Here is a 21,331-nt window from a genome sequence, read left to right as displayed (position 1 = left end):
CGCAAACCAGCAATATCATCGGGAAGGGGAAAGTGTCCCCTACCCGGTGATGTTGAAGGTTTGCGTTGGTGTCATATGGGTGGCGAGAAAAGGGCATAAGAAGGTTTGTTTACAAAAAGCTTGTATGCCCTTTTCACATGTTGTTCTGGATTTGTTGTTTCTGGTCGATATGACGAAATTGCTAGCTGTGGTTCATTTTCGTGACAAATGTTACTTGTAATTAAAGGTAAAGGGAGAGAGATTTGAATTAAAGTATGCTAAGTTGAATGTTATATATGTAGTAGGGGATATGGCTCTAATGTTGGCCTATAGATCTAAGATAGGGCCCATCGCTAAAAGTCAGCTATTTATCAATTTTATCTAGATGAACGCGCCATTGGGACGGTACAAATGGATATTTTTGGTCGCTATTGAAAATTTAGTTGATTGCTGAATTTATATATGGGCCCAAATTAGGGGCATTTAAGCCGACATTACATCAATTGTTCCTATATCTGGAATATACTGATATCAAAAAATCATGCAACCGTTCAATCGTTATGACCAATTTTAAAAGTGACAGTTATTCCCAATCACCCTGTAAATGTCAATGAAATGTATGTCGTGGAGAAGTTTCTAGGAAAACCTCTTTGCCTTGTCGCCCTTGGCTGGGTCATTTTTTCCACCTCATCACAGCCGTGTAGTCGCAGTAGTTTCCGTAATGCCCTTTTTTATTATCCTAGAAAACACACCGTAGAGTAGTATAAGCTCCAAGGAGCGCGATATGAAAACCCTTGTTCTAATCTAAAATCAATCAGAACTTAATACGAGTCCCCAACCAACAAGCAGATTCTGCAAATACTGGTCACCCTAGTCAAACGGAAAATGCAAAAACAAAAACTTCGAATTTATGCTCCATTCAAAAAGTAAACCTTCACCAAGGAGTGGCTCTTAACTGTTTATGAATGAAATCCCAATAGTGTGAGAAAACCTTGTACCATTTTTCATCGCATTCGCGACTGTCAAAACTTCGCGTCATCGCATGCAGATTTTCCGATGCTGCTCGCTGTCAAAATAAACCGCTTATGCATTCACGCGCGACGCATAAGTGCATCCCGGTTTTTTTTTCATTCCATCTCCGTCTCTCTCACGCAAGCAGAGCGACGGACGTCCGTTCAATGGAAAAGAGAGTGTGTGTTGTAAATAGTTCAGTGCATCTTTCGCAGTCACGGAACAACACTACACCGTACGGATTTCGATAGCTGTGTTGGTGACTACACTGTGCACTGTCTGCACAGAGTGAGTGGAAATAAAAGAAGCTAGTATAGTGCGAATTGATTGGTGAGTGAGCCGTGAATGTACAAGATATTTTCGCCTTTGTGTCAATCGACCGACTTTGAGTCTTGTCGTGTGTGTCTACTAGCAAAGAGAGCAGTGGCCAATATTTTCCTCGCAATTGTCCATCGAGTCACTCTTTTGCCAATGTATCCAATAGCTTCGCCAGGATAGAGAGCAGAAAAACACGTCTCACGTCGTCGGGCGAACTAAAAGTACCTACGGCAAGCTAAACGGATTGAAAATTTTCAGAAGGGCAGTATAATCCATTGGATTCGTGTGCTGTGGCGTACATGTAACATGTACTACGTGCAGAGTGAGAAGCAGTGAAAAGTAATAAAATTCCTCGAAGAGAACAGAAAAAAAGCGCAGTACCATTGGATCGATTTTTCCGACTGGCTGCAGCGGATTTCCGACCGAACCAGAATGAATATTGCATAATAAGCGACGAGAAGGAGTTTTGCAAGCAAATTACCTGGCGACGAAAATCAGCAGCAGAAGGAAAAACGAAACTGCAGAAAGGCGAGTGGAAAAAGTGGATTCGGTTTTCTTTTTCTTCGACCCCAAAGTGGACAAGGTGAGGTGGAATCTTTTATCGAATCATATATCTTGTGGAGAAGGTGTGTGCGCGCGGTATGCGGCGAGGAAACAAACAAGAAGAGGGATTTGGCCCGTAGTGAGCTTGCGGCGAAAATCTGCCATCTAATTGTGTATGGTGATGTCGTTTTCAAACTCACACTCGCTCAGCAATGTTTTGTCGTCTTCTTGTTTGCTTCTATCGCTGTGCAAGACGGGAGCTGCTGTACGGTGATCGCATCTCATTTGGGGTGAGGGAATTTGCTCACTTGCTCATATTTTGATTGTGTTGGAATCTTCACTTCTCACGGGAATCTCATCGTGAGACGTAAATATGCACCGTTGCCAGCTATATTGTTTCTCTTGTGTTGAATAAATGCCATCATACTGTCAGTAATATTGATTGTGGAAGGACAAATGTAAATATGTAATATGAATACATGAATACGACAGCTTTTGACTAAATTATGCCAATATTTCTCTGATTATTTCGGTTATCAATTAGTTGACGTTTATATCAGACATTTCTGAACCTCAAGTTGGTTGTTCCGTACTATTGAGACTTTTGCATTGTTTGACCTAACGTGTCTAATGCTCCAACGGAAATTTGAAGAAACATGCTGAAAACTATCGAAAGCGGGAACAGGGCTATGCCAGTCATTTATTTGCCTTCTGATCCCACAAGGGAATATCCCCGTGTTTTTTAAACGGAATTATATTCAAATTGGACTCTTTTGAGCCCCTCCTGACTATACGCATCTGCTTTGTCTCAGCTCATTTTTGGCATGTTGATTCTGAAAAAAATATTCCCGCTAGAATATTCGGGGATCGTGACATTCCCTTGTCTGCAAGTTTTTTTTGTAATGTTTTTACATATGACAGAAATGGTTTGTAAGACAATAGGAATCGGTTTTTTTTTGTAAAAACTTACAAAAAAAAAAGACTGACTATATGTTTAGTATTACTTCTGCGTGAAGTCAACGATTGACATAGTTGAAGATGCTAATTTCAAATAACAGACTAAAGTGGTAGTTTTTATACAATAGATGAGGAGATGAAAGTATAGAATTGATAGTTCCGTTTAGAGTACGGCAGTGTGAAAATTTCACATAGAAGTAGAAAGCGAGCTAGACAACTTTTAGGAAGGTACAAATCAGTTTTATCATCTATCTTTACCAAACTCCCCTTGTGGAGATGGATGGTGAGGGGTATTTTTAATGCAGATTACGAATATGCATTTACCTCAATACCCTTAAAGAACCCAATTGCAAGACAGCCTATATTACGTGATATATGCTGTAATCTGAACGGGGTATTAATCTATTATTGACAGCTCGCTCCCATACAAAGTCCCACCAGGGGCGCTAAGCTGATGAGTTTTGCTAATGTAATAGAACTTATTTATAATAGTTCTAAACATCGTGAGTCTTGAGATTTGTGCTCTTGAAATTACGAAGTGCGTTCAGTAATAATCAGGGTGTCGACTACCTGCAAAATCAGGGAATTCCATTTATGACCTGGAAACTCAGGGAATTCTTTAAATTATGGGAAATATTTCTCATGTAAGAAAGTGAAACAATGAATTTGTTTAGAAGGCTTTGACTTGATCAATTTAAGTCCCGCGAAAAGTTCTTGGACTAGAAACATTTTTTTAAGATCAAAGACACCGACCATTTCTTCGAGGTTTTGGGACGTATTTCAATTTAAAAATTTCGTACTTAGGTAAATTTTGAAGATTGTGGACTTAGCTTATTTCTGAGATTCTGAATAATTTGATTTTCGAGGAATTTCGGACTTAAACATATTTTTGATATTCTATACCAGAAAGATTTGAGAGGTTTCGTACCCATGACATTTTAAAAAAATTGAATTTAATTTTGGTTAAGACCCCAGTCTTCAAACAAAAACCAAGGTTGCGGATCACTTGAAAACAGCTTAATTAAGATCTTGAAATCTGGAAAAAAAATTCTACAACCCACACTAAAACAAACTTTCAAATCAAGATCATGGTTTGAAATAAAAAACGAAATCACGGGCTTTGAAATATTAAAAAGATTTCAGACATAGCAACATCTCGAGCTTGAAGGAATATTAAAGATTTTTGGAGTTGTAAAAAATTTCAGTATCACAAATTAAGAAGAAAGTTCAACATCCTGAGGTTCTAGAATAAAACATTTTCAGGTGTTAGTTTGCTTGGGTGAACTATCAGTTTCAGTAAATTTACGTTTGAAGGCATTGTTTACAAAATTACTTAAGGGAAGGACTCTTAACTACCCGTTATCAAATAACTATCCCATATGGATATGAAATCAGGCAAAAATATGACTAATACACTGTTATAGGCACTTTATGACGTAGTTGTTAGCGTTCATGCCTCTCATGCTGAAAGTCACGAGCTCAAGTCTCTAGTCACGAATTATCTGAACAGTGTTAAAGTGACTATAAAAACATACTTAGGAATCATGAATAGTGCAATAGCTGACTTTACAGTCTAAAATCTTAATTATGTTTTAAGTACTCGACATTTTTGCAGTCTAGAGAAATCTGAATTTCGAGATTCCCAAGTTTCGAGGAAGATGACTTTATCTGACATGCAGAGAAGATTTTATGTTGCTGTCATGAGATCCGCTCACGCTGAGTAGATAGAAAGAGAGCTATGAAAAATTTCCTGTTTAACGGTGGAGCGTGATGCTATAAACGATTCTTCGTAGATTGATTCGGTAGCACGAGATTTTTTTGGCATCTTAGGATTGAGTTTTAAATGTTAACCCTAAAACGTTTTTTGACATCAGTAGAGTTTCACGTGTCCCCTTCATTCTTTGTAGATGTCGCATCAGCACTCTGATGACTCCAGCACGTGGAGGAGGCGAACAATATTCTCTCTTTATTATTGCTAGTCAGACAGTTAGAGAGAAAAGGGTACATGTTTTTCGGAATAATGAAATCAGTCACATGTTTTACTAGTAAGTTTCAACCTTTTGCCGCCTGAGAGTCGCTATCAGCGATTTTATCAATTATCACTCACTCACTCAGCGATAATAATAAATTTGTGATTCTTAGAATGCAAAAATGACAGGTTATGTTTTTCAACTAGAGGTTGAAAAACAAAACCTGCCATTTTTGCATTCTAAGAATCACAAATTTATTTATTATTATCGCTAAGTGAGTGAGTGATAATTGATAAAATCGCTGATAGCGACTCTCAGGCGGCAAAATTGACAGGCTTAATATATTATGCAACCTCTTCTTAAATCGTACTAGAAAAAATGTGATCTAAAATCTTATATAATTTCATAATTCTGAAAAATATTTGTTTTATCTGGAATGACATGTGTCCTCCCCTCTCGCTGGGGTTGCCAGTGCGCATCAGTAGTGGTTGTTTATCAGGCCGGTGACAAGTCCTTTACTAACAGCTATGTTTGACAGTAGGCAGCATGTCCGGGGCCCAAATCGTTTGATTTGCTGTACTGGGCCCGCTGTCATCGTATACAATCTTGCCTACGGCCTGCCACCGGGCTGTTTTTATAGATCAACTCGGGAATTTTTCTAATTTATTTTGACGCAAACATGTTTAAAAATACATCAGCTTTTATGCAGTGTCTAAAAGAGCTTCATTTTATGAGCGAATACCAAAACATTACCACTATCGGAAAAAGAAGAATCTCGGTTTGCGTGTAACTTTTGTTTACAAACGCTTTTTGTGTCGTTTTCAAATGTTACGCATGTAAGGGAAATGGATGTAAAGTCTACCTAAATGCCCTTAATTTTGGCCCATACAAAAATTCAGCAATCGACTATATTTTCAATAGCGTCCAAAAACATCCGTCCCAATGACGCGTTCATCTAGATAAAATTGATAAATAGCATATTTTTAGCGATGGGCCTAATCTTAGAGCCATTTCCCCTGTGTATTAGATAAACCGTTCTCTTCAAATTCTTCACTGAAAGCTGGCAACTGTGCATCCATGTAGTCCCGACTTTCGAATACCATTTAAACGGTTCACATCTCTGCCGTGACATGGGTGTAGCGAGAATGACAAATGTGAGCGACCATGAGCAGTGAGAAGTATTTTCATTTCCACCAAATGAGAGAGCGAGAGAGCATTTTGCCACCGCGGAGTGTTCGTTTCGTGATTTGCGAGTCTGCACTCTGGATGGCAGCCCCAGAGTGAGTTTCATAGCCGCGACTGATGAAAGACCAGGTGTAAAAGTTGTTCGCATTTTTCATTAATTTGTGTAATTTTTATCGTTCTGTCCATATTTCGGAACTTTTCCGCGCTTGCCTGTGACCAATGGTACCGCGGAACGCACGAAAATAGCCAGTGGATTTCGGAATAGAGGCATATTTTGATCGGAAGCAGAACAACACGACTCATCGCCCGAGCCAGGAGGAGTAGGCTTCCATTTTGCTGCTGCCTTCTCGTCGCGTTTTCTGACAGCTCAGACGGAACGTCAAAAGTTTTGTGCATCCGAAACGGAACGGAGAAGCTGAGAAGTGCTGCTTTCGGAAGGATTTTGCCTTATTGCTAACGACGAGAGAGGATCCGGTACGGAATCGAGCTGGGATTTCTTCCGACTGCGGACGGGGGCTTAAAGTACGTATTCCGCGGTTGCCCACCTCAGTCGCCGGAGGGCTAGGGGCAATTATCTCGACTGTCGCAATCATTTGCCTTCGTTTTTCTGAAAGTTTCTTTTTCTTTTCTTCTTTTTCTTCCACCTTTTTCATCATCTCTGTGTCTGTGTTAAAACCCAATAATTCCTTTTTCCTCGTGTGATCGCGGCTGCTGAAAACGAAAATAACCTGAAATTGTGCATCGCGAAAAAATAAAAACACGCACACCAATAAAAACAACAACAAAAAATGTCGAACGATGACGGAACCGAAACGTTGTAAATATAATTCCAGCGCCGCTATGGATTACGACAAGAACGTCGAAGCAATGGATACGCAAGACGATAACGAGCTGGATCCCCCGAATGTACAGAACTCCACTCCAGCGGTGGTAAACAATCCGGCTAACGGTGGTATAGGAGGAGCGGTCGCCGGTCCGGAACAGATGAGCATGGATGATCAGGACAATCTGGACGACGAGGTTCGCTCGGAAGCGACCTTTAGTTTTAAGGTAGAGAATTTGAGCAGACTCAATGACTCGATCCTTTCCCCGCCGTACCATGTTCGGAACCTGCCCTGGAAGATCATGGCCATGAAGCGAACCAACGATAGTACGTCCCCGCCTAGCAAAGGACTTGGTTTCTTCCTGCAGTGCAACGGGGAGAGCGACAGTACGAACTGGAGCTGCTTTGCCTCGGCCGAACTACGATTGCTGTCGGTCATCCCCGGACGGGATGCATTCGTGCGGAAGATTCGTCACACGTTTAGCCGGATCGAAAATGATTGGGGCTTCTCGTTCTTCATGAACTGGCACGATATTCTCAACCCGGAGAACGGGTACATCCAGAACGATGCCATCACGTTGGAGGTGCACGTGACAGCCGAGCCCCCTCGCGGTATCTTCTGGGATTCGAAGAAACATACCGGCTACGTGGGCCTAAAGAACCAAGGAGCGACGTGCTACATGAATTCGCTGCTTCAAACGCTCTACTTTACGAACCAACTGCGAAAAGCAGTCTATAAAATGCCAACCGAAGCCGACGATGATTGCAAATCGGTTGCCTTGGCCTTGCAGCGCGTGTTTCACGATCTGCAAACTCAAAGCAAGCCCGTCGGAACCAAGAAGCTCACGAAAAGCTTCGGTTGGGATGCGCTCGATTCGTTCATGCAACATGACGTCCAGGAGTTTCTGCGGGTCCTGCTCGACAAGCTGGAAAACAAAATGAAAGGAACCAGTCTCGAGGGAACCATCCCGAAGCTTTTCGAGGGCAAAATGATCTCCTACATCAAATGCCAAAACGTCGACTATACCAGCCGCCGAACGGAAACCTTTTACGACATTCAGCTCAACATCAAGGGCAAGAAGAATATCAACGAATCGTTCAAGGATTACATTGCCACGGAAATCCTGGACGATGACAACAAGTACGACGCTGGCGAGCACGGTTTGCAGAAAGCCGAAAAGGGAATCTTGTTCAGTAAGTTTCCCCCTGTCCTGCATCTGCACCTGATGCGGTTCCAGTACGATCCAATCACGGACAGTTCGGTGAAGTTTAACGACCGCTTCGAGTTCGACGAGAAAATCAATCTGGATCCGTTCCTGGAGAAACCGGAAGATACGTCCGCGACGTACATCCTGCACGCCGTGTTGGTTCACTCGGGTGATAATCACGGTGGGCACTATGTGGTGTACATCAATCCGAAAAACGACGGCAAGTGGTGCAAGTTCGATGACGACGTGGTTTCCCGGTGCACCCGGAACGAAGCCATCGAGCAGAACTACGGCGGGCACGATAACGACCTGAACATCCGGCACAGCAGCAATGCGTACATGTTGGTGTACGTGCGCGAATCGGTCATCCACGAGGTGCTGGAGGAGGTGAGTGCGAAAGTTTACTGGTTTTTTTTGTTGTTGTGTTTATGCATTTCTAAGTGTGATTACCGAAGAAGGATATTCGATTTCTTGTGAAAGACGTTGCAATGAATTTTATCTTGTTTACTGGAGCATTATTTTGGTTCGTGATGAAGGTTTTGATTTTGTTTTCATGAGGCAGATTATGGTGGAGTTGGCGCATCAATTTTGACTGTTAACCATTTGAGGCAGTGGGAACTATATTTGCAACAACAATCAATATTTTCTTCTGGTCACTCATAATATGTTAATTTTCTGGTCAAATACGGCATACATGCTTTTGTAAACAAACAGATCAAACTATACCAAATTGTAGAGAAATCCTCTACCTGATTGTGATGTTAGATTCCGAGATTGAGAATCACGCATCAGCTCGGATTTGTGTCAATAATCGACCGTTTGTTATCAGAAAAAAATAAACTGTTGTAACTATTTTCGTACTGAACGAATTGGTAAAATTACTTCAAATAAAAGATTCATGTTTTATAATAAATGCGCTAAATTTTAGCTCATTTGGGTCCTTGTTCTTAAAAATATAGCAGTTTGAAAAATGCTGATCTAAAAAGATAAGATTTACTAAAATAGCTTAAACTTCCGACAGACTCAATAAATCAAACCCAAAACTAAAAAGATAAATCTTGAATATTTGATCAAGCAGCAGTCACGATTTCAGGAATCAGACCTCTTAATCTTTACTTGCATAGAAATTTCCCGACTTTTTTTTAATATAGAGTTTCGTGTGTTTGTCACATAATATAAAACTACAGCAAAAAAAGTTTTAACTTGCAATTCTAATCAGTGATGGCATAATCCTCACTCAAATGATTTTGTTTCGCTCTCAAGGGCTCCCAATATCACGCATGATATTGGAATAAAATATCAAGCATGATATTGTTTTTACAAGCTCCTTTGATATTGCGAGACTATTCAGAACATGTAAAATTGCAGCCACGAGTTGACTTACCACAAAAATGATTCCTTTGCACATCGTTTTCTTAAGAGATGAACTAGCCTCAGGCTAAAAATCTCTAAAATAAAGGAAAAAAAAAAAAAAAAAAAAAAACATCGTTTTCTTAGAAAGAGAAAGCATAGTTTGCTATCTTTCTTTCACAGATGGCAGACACGAAGTTACTGCTGCCAGCAGTGATGGAAGTTTCGTTTCGTGTTCGGATGTACAGCAAAAATCTTGAAGCTCAAACTCAACACAGTTTGGTGAGAATTGTAGCCGGGGAGTTTTGTTAGCATGATATCATAGCAACCGTATCACAGCTTGTAATATCATCGGCTGTTGTTTGCGTGTTGAGTTTTTGGTTTACGATACTCAAATGAGATTATGCACATTGGTGAGATAAGATCTTTTGATATTTTCACAACACTGATTCTAATAATTCACAACCATGCCGGGAAGTTTTAGTTCGTATGTAAAAGTCATTAGGGGAAAGAGCGAGATAAGGCGCTATAACCTTGGCATTAAATCTGGGTTGAGTTTGAAGTGGGCGAAACGACCGTTTGAGGGCAGTGGCTTTTGACGCGGGTTTCTTTGAATTTAGATGGTGCCCACGTGGACTGTCGGGGCCTTTCGATAAAGAAAGTTTGCTCTATCAGATGCTGGTGTTATATTTCGTGGGTGTGTTTTTGATGGTTGAAGGGTTTGCGTTTGGAGCTGTCGTCTACGGATGGTGGTTCCGCTTGTTTCAAATGTTAACCCAGAAATAGCCTGGCCTTTGGTTCAAATGCCAAAAGTTCATCCAAAGACACCCGGAGCATAAATCAAATTGTATAGCAATTATGCTCCCAACGAAAACATATAAATACTATTATTCAATTGTAACTGGAAGCGTTTGGTACGGGAGGTCCACGCTTTCTTCCTTTGTTTCTTCAGGTTGTGGAGTGGTTTCAGATATTCATTTCTGACATCACTTGACTCCTTGAAATCCTCTTTGCGGCACATGCTGCGCAGTTGGCCTGGCCGTTGACAAGAAAAATGACGGATTCGTGAAGCCGTCATTTTCCAGGATGCTTTCAAAGTATTGGCTGCGTTAGTGTGAGATTAGATTAGATTAGATTAGAGTATGTAAAAGTCATTAGGGGAAAATTGTCCTCGTTGAAACAATTGCCAGTGTATTCTATGGGAAAGATTCATCGCTTAACATTAGTAATGATTTTATAAAATTGCACCATAATCATTTTTTTTGTTTATTAATTTATTTGATAAGGCTCAACCGAATTAACTTTACAGAGCCGAGGATTCTTGGTCACTATACAATACATCTTAAAACTATAGTCAAAAGGTACAACACAATAAACACTTTATCTTCCCCTATCCAAAAAGCCTCCTCCATCAGAACTGGAGCCGCTTCCAGTGGTTTCATTGTATGGCACAGTGTTGGGAAAATATCAAAAAATCTCAAAATCAACAAGCAAACAACTGCGGTTGTTGTTGAAAGCTGTGATATCGCAGCTCAGAATATCAAGCTAACAAAACTCACCAACTGCAAATCTCACCAAACTGTGGTGAGGTTGAGTTTAATGATTTTTGTTTTACATCCGAATGCAACAGAAACTTCCATAATAGCTTGCAGCAGTCCCTTCGCGTCTGCCATCGGTTAAGATTAAAAAGAAATAGCAAACTATGCTTTCTCTTTCTAAGAAAACTATGTGCAATGGAATCATTTTTGTGTCGAGTCAACTCTCAGCTTGATTTTTGCACGTTGTGAATAGTCTCGCAATATCAAAGGAGCTTGTAAAATCAATATCAAGCATGATATTTTGTTCCAATATCACGCGTGATATTGCGAGCGCATGAGAGCGGAAACATATCAATTGATGTCTGATTTTGCTAGCACTGGTATGGCAGTTACGCCATCGTGGGGCAAACAAGGGGGGGAGGTGGCTGTCAAATACGAACAATCGTCGCCTACCTCGCATAACTGGTTCCAAACGTAAACAAGCCATAAGAAACCTACAGGGTTTGTTTACGTTTTGAACCAATTTCATACAAGAATGATCAGTATGCTGATTTGACAGCACGTCCCACCCCAGGGGGCAAAGCGCTTCCATTGCAGCAATGGACGCAAAACTATAGTCGCTATATTCATAGTCTGGCGGATAGAATTTCGATCTATCAAAAAACGGAACCATTTCAATATATTGTAGACCAACAATTGAAGAGGTACTATCAACTTTTATAAACAAAACGTTGATTATTCTTTCCTCGCCAATCGAAGGTAAATTAGCAGCATCATCGGATAGAGGAAATTTTCCACAACCTAAAGATGGCGTTAGTTTGTGTAGGTGATCCTTTAGTCACGAGAAAACGGTTTCCGAAATTTTGTTCGTAATAGCTGATGTGCTCTTTTCTGTTGTTGGTCGTGATTTGCTCTATTGGTTCCACTATTTGACAGCTCAATTGGTTCCCGAGATTCTATCCGCCAGACTATGAATATAGCGACTATACGCAAAACGTGGTCGACACTCACACACTCATCACGAAACGGTTGCTTTCCAAAGTCGACGACGCATCGACCGAAAGAACTGCTGATGAAGAACAATGAGGCGGACCACACAATGGTTGCTGTCGAGAAAACAGACGATCGCGTGGCACACATCGAGAGTGGCCTGCTTTTGTCGACAGCCGAGTGAACACTGACCATAATTATTATACACAATAAAAAAAGAAACAAATGTAGCTTTTTTAACACGCTTATGATCGAGAATGATTTTTTTTTTAGTTGACAGACTCTAGATACTCATTCTGAAGACACTTGTACAAACTTTATTCAAATGTCGTCGTATCAGATCTCAAAACAACCTGTGTTATCATTTCTTTCCTGGACTTTGAAAAATATCACCTAGGGATACTAGACCAGACCTGCCCAACCTTTCTAAACATGATTTTTTTTTAATTGCTGTATCTTTGATCGATAAACATGTTTCAAGATGCAATTTGTTTATTCATTCTGAGCTAAAATTCAAAATGATGAATAAAATTGGGCTAGCATAATATCATTGCTGAGATCCAGAGACCACGTCCGACCAGTGGGCCGCACGTTGGGCAGCGCTGTTCGGAACATTTTCCACATTCTGTGACTTTTGATATCCTGAATTTGAAAAAATACTTAAAATATAATACATCGAGATCCCGGATTTGAAGAAAACATCCGGGTATAGAAAAAATAAAAATAATAATCTTCTAAAATCCAAACCAAAATTTGATATTAGGACTTGAGAAAATGATGCCCGAATTTGTACAAATTTTCAATATTCGAAAGCATTAAATGTTAACAAATTTTTAACCCACCAAGATCCCAAGTTTGTTTATTTGCTTATTTGGTTCTACATCAACAGACTAGGTTTAGTCCTAATGATGGGTTAAGCAATACTAGGAAATACAATTTAGTCAAGAAGTAACAAGCTGCAAAGGCCGTGAAGAGCAACTTAATTCCTAATTCTTAAAAATATATCACGGAATCTCTGACGCAGCGTCTAGTGTGCCAAGTGAAAATCAAATAAGGAAGCAACACGATTGAAAACCCTTTGTAGCCCATTGATAGCACCATTACGAACTATAGTTTTTAGGACGAAAAGGTATCCTCAGCATTGCGTTGTTACGGATTTCTCGTGGTTGAACGTTAACGTCGATTTATTGTAGAATAGAAGGACAATCGATTCTGCCCTGTAGAATTTCTGCCACAAACAGGGCCCTTGTCGTATCTCTTCGACTCCACAAAGGATCCAGGTGAATTAACTGGCACCGACTTCCGTAGCTTGGAAGGCGATGAGGATCCCTCCAAGGCAATCGTCGAAGGGCAAACCAGATGAATCGTCGTTGAATAGACTCTACTCTTTGTACACTGTTTTGGTAATTGGGATTCCATACAGGGCAGCAGTATTCTAACGCCGACCGGACGAGGGAGCAGTAAAGCGACTTCAAACAGTAGATGTCCGTGAAACTTTTAGTTATCCTGAAAATGAAGCCGAGCGTTCTGAATGCCTCACGTGCGAGATATGCAGGCTGACTCCCAGATCCTTAATGTGATTCACACGATGTACGTCAACGCCTTCTAGGATATAACTGAATGTAATTGGATGATTACTGAACATTTTGTTGGTTCAGTTGGCACCAATTAGCAAAAGCGTTGAGTTGGAGTTGGAGAAGGTGGCAGTCAGCGATGGTTCGGATTCGGAGATAGATTTTCATGTCGTCTGCGAACGACAGTCGTGGACCGTCGAGGACGAAATTGACGTCGTGGAAATACACAAGAAATATCAACGGGCCGAGGTGGCTACCTTGCGGAATACCCGAAGTGGCAGGGAACGAAGGAGATCGGCAGTCGTCGGTTGTAACTTCCAACTGACGATCAGATAGATAGGATACGATGCGAACCATCGTAGGAGACTGCCGTGTATACCGAGCCTATCCAGTTTGACGAACGCTATAGGATGGCTGATAGGTCAGTGTAGATGACATCTGTTTGCATATGGTCTGTCATACTCTCCGTAATGTACGAGGTGAGACACAGAAGGTTGGAAGTAGTCGACCGCCGTGCCATGAAACCATGCTGGTCTTCGCTCAAGTGCTGCTTGAATTGAGAGCCTAATGGTTCCATAACGACCAACTCGAACAGTTTAGATATGGCACACGACGATGTGATGCCGCGATAGTTGTCGATGTTTCTTTTGCTTCCCATAGTCGATGGAAAGCCAAACTCCTTTCGTTGCTCATTCACATAATTCCAAAAAGTTTTCGGGTGAGATCGTAGCTTCCGTTGACCATCTCGGTGTGGTACTTGGTGTATTTTCTTGGTGCGGCTCTTTTGGAAGACTTTAACATACGGACATACTTTTAGCTACGGTTGTTCTCATTAACTACGTGGTTGATTTGCTTCAGAGTGGCGGTACTGTAATGATCCAAAAGGCTTACAGCTCCAGAGTGAAATGTAGAACGGTCGTTGTCCGGATACAGGAATCCACCGTAAGATGATCGCCAAGAAATTGCCGGTAGATTGAAGTCGCCAATGATTATCATCTCGTCAGCAGCTGTAGCGATCTCTATTATAGCTCGAGTAGACTGACTGTGGGATTCAATTAGCGTAGAGTCGCGAGTTCGATCCGGAGGAAAGTAAACTACACACAAAAACAAAGTGCGGTCAGCGAGCTTAATGGCAATCCAAACTTGTTCCACGCAATTCCATGAATCGTTTTCGTTAAGTGTTGCCTTCAATCCAGAGCCGACCGCTATGAGAACGCCTCCACCAGAAGATTTGCGGCTGTTGTGCGGATTCCGACCGCATTGAAAAATCTCGTATTCGGAACCAAACGCTTGCCGAGCCAAGTCTCAGTGAGAGCGATGACGTCGAAGCAACGATCCGAAACCGCTAAGCGATAATCATCGATGTTGGAATTCATCCGACCAGCGTTCTGGTAATACATGCAGATGGCCTGACTGTGACGATAAGTAGCCTGGTGGGGGCTGCATTACGATCTAAAATTGGCAACGACTTCAGACAGGGGATGTTCCAAGACAGATCTTGAATTATACTCACCTGACTGGGAGATTCGGAAGACCCCCTCTCCGTTTCCGATCGCAGGGCCGGGCCGACTCCGATGAGCGATGTCAGCGGAGGCACGACTGCGTCGGAAGGACTGGGGGCTTCCAAAATACTGTCCACGGTGCGTCTCAGGGTCCAAGATGAAGAAGATGGAAGCGGCTGATGCGGAGTTGATTCCATTTTGATAACACTTTTTTAGATTTAGAAGTTGAATTCTCAAATCGCTTATATTTTTTTTAAATTTAAGCTTGATTGTAGATTTTAGATATTAACCATTTTGCTAAGAGATAGTTGGATCTATTTGATTATTATTAATGAATTCGCCGTACCTATGGGATTTGTTATTGGTTGTTATACTTATTCCCCATAGGGTTTTTGATCTAATTTCCGTCCTACTAAGCACTACCCTTGCCTTTTGACCAGAGAGCGTACTGGGTGTCGTTGTGCCTGATTGATCGAGGCCAGGGAATCCAAACATACAAAGCAACCAACGATACAGACAAAACGGTTACTACGACTACCATGACAAACTCTGTAACTCTGTAACAAAGCTTGATCGGAGTGGTAGAAGGATAATGATATATTGCTTGCCTGCTTTGCTGCAATATACACGGATGAGGACATAGCTTGATCTGAATCGAGAAAAGACATAACAAACAAATTTCCATTGGCGTTGACGGCACCGTCGAAAAATTTGCTCTTCCAGCAAATATAGACAGTTTCTTATGGGAATTTTCGGTGGAGTGAAAGCATAGTACAAAGTCTGCCATGGTTCACGCACAGTCTGACGTTTGCTTATGGATTTTCTCATAGGAGTAAAGAGCTACAGAGTCGTCGTCAATGCCAATTATCACACGTGTACAAGGAATCAAAAATATCTCTAAATGACAAAATGACAAGCGATCAACCAACCGAATGATATCGCTATGTCAGAAGTGGAAAGCAATAATGGAAATCTTCTTAATTCTTTTTCATGACAAGCAGCCCGTGCGACACAGCTCACTCAGGGCGGTAGAAGGAAACGAGCAAATTGTTGGCAAGCTGCTTCACGAAGCAAAGCTGAAGATGATACACGTGTGTTAATGGGATTTTTTTTGTTATATCAGTGTCAACATTTCAAAGGGGCGTAATTGATTTTGTAAACAGTGGCTTTAACCGTTGATTTCTCGCGAATTAAAGCTTACCCCTCCAAATTAAAAATGCTAGCTGGTAGAGAAAATATTCCTCTACTTGTTGGTTTTATTAATTTTCATGTGTGAGCTTTTATTCCCGAGAAATCGACGGCTAAAGCCATTGTTTACAAAAGCAATTACGCCCCTTTGAAATGTTGACACTGATATCTTTTCTCGATTCAGATCGAGCTATGTTCTCTTCCGTGTATATTGCAACAAAGCAGGCAAGCAATGTATCATTCATTATCCTTCTACCACTCCTATCGACCTGTGTTGCAGTGAGAGTTTGTCGTGGTAGTCGTAGCAAGCGTTTTGTCTGTATCGTTGTTTGCTTTATGTGTTGGATTCGCTGCACGTGTATCATCTTCGGCTTTACTTCGTGAAGCAGCTTGCCAACAATTGGCTCGTTTTCTTCTACCGCCTCGAGTGAGCTGTGTCGCACGGGCTGCTTGTCATGAACAAAGGAAGAAGATTACATCATTCTTTCTAGTTCTGCCATAGCGTTATCATTCGGTTCGTTTATCGCTTGTCATTTGAAGATATTTTTGATTCCTTGATCGAGGCCCATTTCGAGAATGCGAGGGTGATTGCAGCTTGCTCAAAAGTGTTGTGCCAGTGAATATTTAATTTTAGATTTTCAAATATGTAATGACATATTTTATGGATAGTTTACGCCGGATAAAATGAAACATTGAACAATGGTATACTTCATGTTATTGATTGAATTCTTCACTTAGCAACCGATGAAACGTTACTAAAATTGAGTTTCCAAGCCTTCCATTCATTTTGGCTAAACAATTGTTTTATGAAATCTTGAAATATTAAGGAATTATGTTGATATTTTGTATGTGTTAAGTAACAAGAAAATATTGTACAGTTTGTTTGACACATAAAACCTGTAAATCTAGCTTTAACAGAGTCACAGTGAGCGATTTTCTGATCGTGGGTGAGCGATTTTCCGAAGCGTGGGTGAGATAAATGACAAAATCGCTTAGGGGAACTAGGGGCAAGAAGGTCACCTGGGGCAAGGCATTTTAGACCTATGGCCTTTTTGCCCCATAAGAGTGGCCCTCTTGACCCATTTTGAAAAAAAAAATCATTACCAATTTTTTTATGGGGTTTATATAAATATTCACCGAACTGCATATAACAACGCACTATCGTTAGGGTGACCTTCAAAATGTAAAGAAAACTGGGGATGGTTCTTCCGCCATAAGGAATACAGGTACTTCGTATATATATATTGTAATTCGTATTCCGGCTTGTAACTGTAACCACGTCCATATATCCTTCTTCGGTACGCCAAACGATCACCCCTACCGTTTCACTAATCAACCTTAACTCCGCAGGTAAAATGTTCCGACATTCCGGAGGAGCTACAGGAGCGCCTGGACGAGCAACGGCGCATCCAGCAGTGCCGCCGAACGGAGCGCACCGAAGCCACCAGCTATATGAACATCAACGTCCTGCTGGAGGACTACATGGAAATCTATCAGAAATCGGACCTCTTCGATCCGGCCACGTCAACGTACCGCAGTTTCAAGGTACGCAAAGCGACCACGATCGCCGAACTGGCCACGTTGTTCTCAAAAACATTCAAAGTGGACCCGGAAAAGATGCGTATGTGGACCGTGACGAAGAACGATTTGAGGATACACAAGTTCACGCTGATCAATCAGAATGCAAATGAACCCTGCAGTAAGAACGCCTATCAAGATCCGAAGAACTCGTGGACCATTTTCCTGGAGGTGGCGGCGCCGGATGCGGATCAACTGCATCCGATCGACGAGAGCGATTTGCTGATATTCTTCAAATCGTACGATCCGATCGAGAAGCGACTGAACTACTGCGGTCATGGGTTCTTCAAGGCGAAGCAGTTTCTGTCGGATCGCAACTTTCAGGAGGAGTGCATCAGACGGGCGCATTTCGAACCGGGAACGGAGATCCAGCTGTACGAAGTGACGGACATCAACAAGGCGACGAAAATTAGGGACTTGTTTGTAATTGATTCGGCGCTGGCGCGGGCTATCAATGGGTCGATTATCATAATCGAGAAGGTGAACCCGGGCGTGGAACATCTGGAGTTTCCGACGTGCGAAGAATATCTGAAGGATTTGTACTGTCGGATCGAGGTGGTATTTGTGGACACGCTGAATCCAAATGACGCCGGATTTACGTTGGACCTGTCATCCGAATCCAATTACGACCAGATAGCGAAGGCGTGCGGACGACGGATTAACGTTAATCCGTATGAAATTCAGTTTTTCAAGTGTAAAAACTTTAGCGATATTCCGGGACAGCCTCTGGCGTATACTTATACGGGCACGTTGAAGGATATTCTAAGCTACACGAAGGCAAAATCGGTGAGGAAGTTGTTCTACCAGAAGTTATCGATTAGTATCAACGAATTGGAAAACAAGAAACAGTTCCGTTGCTTGTATCTGATGCCGAACCTGAAAGAGGAAAAGGAATTAATATTGTATCCAAATAAGAACGGAACCGTGCAGAGTCTCCTTGCCGAGGCAGCCAAAGTGATCGAGTTCAGTGAAAATAGTTCGAAGATCCTGAGAATATCGGAATTGTCCAAGAATCGACTAGCGCCGGGACCGTCCAAGGACACCTCGCTGGATCAACTGCATGACTACACGGACAATACGTTCGTGCAGCGGTCTACCATTAGCAATCAGAAGATGTACCGAATCGAAGAGGTGGCCGAAGACGAGATCAACTTGTCGGAGACCGAGATGCTCGTACCGGTACTGCATTTCACCAAGGATATTGGTAGCATTTTTGGAATCCCCTTCTTCATCCGGACGGTGCACCACGAGACGTTCGCCACGCTCAAGGAGCGCATGAAGAAGAAGCTGAACGTGTCGGACAAGGAGTGGGAAAAGTACAAGCTGGCCATCATCACCGAACACATCGACTACATCGACGACGAGACGATCGAGATTAACTTGGAAATGTTCAAACAGGACCCGAGCGATCCCAATTCGCGAACCTACCTGGGACTGGAACACATCAACAAGAACACCAAGCGAAGCAGGTTCAACTATATGGAAAAGGCGATCAAAATTTACAATTAAATAGGATGCCGTTTGTGTAGATCTTTTTCTCCTGGCTTTGTGTAACAATCACTGATGACGCTGCTTGGTTCCGTTTGTCCCAGAAATACAGAAACAAAATATTCAGGAAAACAAATCGTTCATATTACTGGTGGTTTTGATCCATTTGCACATAGCAATGTGCGTGGGTGTTTGCTTATGGTGATTCGGGAAGTGCTTCTGCAAAATCAAAAGAAGGGAAAGTAAAAGCACCCATCCATGTTGATATATGTTTTAAAAACGCATCGGAATGACCGCTAAGTGGAAGCAGCTGTGCAGTAGAATAAAATTGTCACGTTCCAAGAAAAGAAAAACAAAATCAACCAGTTGAAAAGTGAAAGATAAATGCTGTTATTATTATTTTTATTACGTACCGTTTTTTTATATCGACAAGTTTAAAACAACCATGAAAGGCTTACAAGATTTGTGAGGAATTTAAGGTGAATTAGTAATTATAACGATCGATTCTGGGAACCATGAATGTCCTCAAACTTCCTGCAGTCGATAGTTCAAAATCTGTGAAAAGAGAAGGAACGATGTTTTTATCAAAATAATAGCTTTTACGTTTGATCACCCACAACAACAACAACAACAACATCAACACACTTCAATCATGAATGATGACGCTTGTTTTTCCCCTCTTTAATTTCGACACCCAGGCTAGTAGTGTAGGATTATGAGCTCTTGTTCTAACAAATATTAAAATCTTTCGCTCTACTATGCTCCTAGAAGAGAGAACGAACGAGGGTTAGCCTAGAAACACATTATCATCTGCCGGAAGTGAGAACGAAAAAAAAAAACACTGACAGAGAGAGAAAAAAAAATTAAGGCAAATCGATTATTTATATTTAAATATAAAAAAAAATGAAAAAAGGTTACACAATTAAGACTATAGTTATAAACAAAATGCTGCAACATGCAAGGCAAAAGAAGAACAAAAAAAAACACATTAAGCTCGGCTAGTAAATCCAAGGACACAGAAAAAAATGAATCACTTTTAAATTCTCGCTGGGTAAATCGCTGACTGTGGAAGAAAGCCTGATGATATATTAAAGAAGAAAAGAAAATGGTCAAAACTCATCCTTGAATGTCGCCGGAAGTATAAATCTGTTTTGTTTCATTTTTCCACCACATATTTAAGAGAAGTTTTTGTTTCAAAACTCAGTAATAAAAAAAATCACTTCTTTCCTCTGCCTCTTCGAAAGAAAAAGAAGTAAGCTAACAAAAAGGTCGGTCTTGGAAAGATTGACAAAAGCATGAACGTTTCTAACGACGCGCCAACATGAAAATAAAATGCAGAAAGTGTGGGAAAAGGGGAATCAGTATAATAATAACACAATAAAAAAAGAATTGCTAAACTAAGTTCTTCTAGAAGACCGGAAGAATGGAGTCCCGGAAAAGCTGTTGACGAGAGAGCGAGTAAGAGATGGAGGATGGAAGGAGCTAATTGTAATAAAAACAAGTAAAAATTATAAAAAATGAAAAACAATAAAAAATGTTCAAAAAATCTACGCATCATTGTTTTAGTTGGCGGGGTGGCGGGCAGCAGTTCGGAATTAATTTGCTGATGGACGTGTGGAAATCCAGAACGCATCATTACAAATAGCTTCCTGGAGTGATTAGCTGGTTTGATGATGATAGGTATAGGCCTTTCTGCGGTTACGTGCTGCTCCCATCTGCTGCGGAATTGCTTTATCATCGAAGACATCAATAACGGTTTCGTCGTCCTTGGTTGTGTTGGTTGCATGCGTTTCTCGTTTCTGCCATTTATAGGGCGGTTTAGCCTCGTCGTTGGTGACCGCTTTGTGGTTGAGGTAAATTTGTGTTCTCTTGGCGGGTGGGGATGTCCAACATTTATTATGGTTTTTGGTATGATTTATCTTTCACTCGGATTCGTTTGGGGAACTAAGTTGTCTCCTCCTCTCAATGCTTTAATAATTATTTCGTTAATAACTCAGCTGCAAAACCTTTCCCTGTTGTACTTGACGTTCTGGACGCTAGATAAGAACCTCCTTTATCAAACTATGTGGTGCAAATAGCGCGAAATCTGTGCGCATAGCAGTGGTTATCAAACGAGAAAGTTGATGAAG

General features: G+C 41.3%; 3 protein-coding genes across 4 annotated transcripts in view; 2 read left to right on the top strand and 1 right to left on the bottom strand.

Moving 5' to 3' along the window:
- Positions 1-21,331, bottom strand: part of IKKbeta (I-kappaB kinase beta) — a 526,241-nt gene that overhangs the window by 261,931 nt on the left and 242,979 nt on the right. The gene's annotated exons all lie outside the window — the stretch shown is intronic.
- Positions 1-21,331, top strand: part of Pax (Paxillin) — a 198,687-nt gene that overhangs the window by 38,270 nt on the left and 139,086 nt on the right. The window lies entirely within an intron of this gene.
- Usp7 (Ubiquitin-specific protease 7) lies at positions 1,290-20,752 on the top strand. 2 transcript variants are annotated; one of them, XM_065221547.1, is made up of 4 exons: positions 1,290-1,891; positions 6,210-6,485; positions 6,797-8,381; positions 17,487-20,752. In XM_065221547.1, exons 3-4 carry the CDS (start codon positions 6,804-6,806, stop codon positions 19,221-19,223), a joined length of 3,315 nt encoding a protein of 1,104 aa, XP_065077619.1. In that variant the 5' UTR covers positions 1,290-1,891; positions 6,210-6,485; positions 6,797-6,803; the 3' UTR covers positions 19,224-20,752. The 2 variants fall into 2 exon arrangements, with proteins under 2 accessions (XP_065077619.1, XP_065077618.1); XM_065221546.1 differs by lacking the exons at positions 1,290-1,891; positions 6,210-6,485 and having other exon boundaries at positions 6,579-8,381.

The sequence above is a fragment of the Ochlerotatus camptorhynchus genome, unplaced genomic scaffold (assembly GCF_037179485.1).
Source record: "Ochlerotatus camptorhynchus isolate MF236.1 unplaced genomic scaffold, CSIRO-AGI_Acam_v1.1 ptg000144l, whole genome shotgun sequence".
NCBI classification, from domain to species: Eukaryota; Metazoa; Arthropoda; class Insecta; order Diptera; family Culicidae; genus Ochlerotatus; species Ochlerotatus camptorhynchus.
This window is presented reverse-complemented; position numbering and strand designations above follow the sequence as displayed.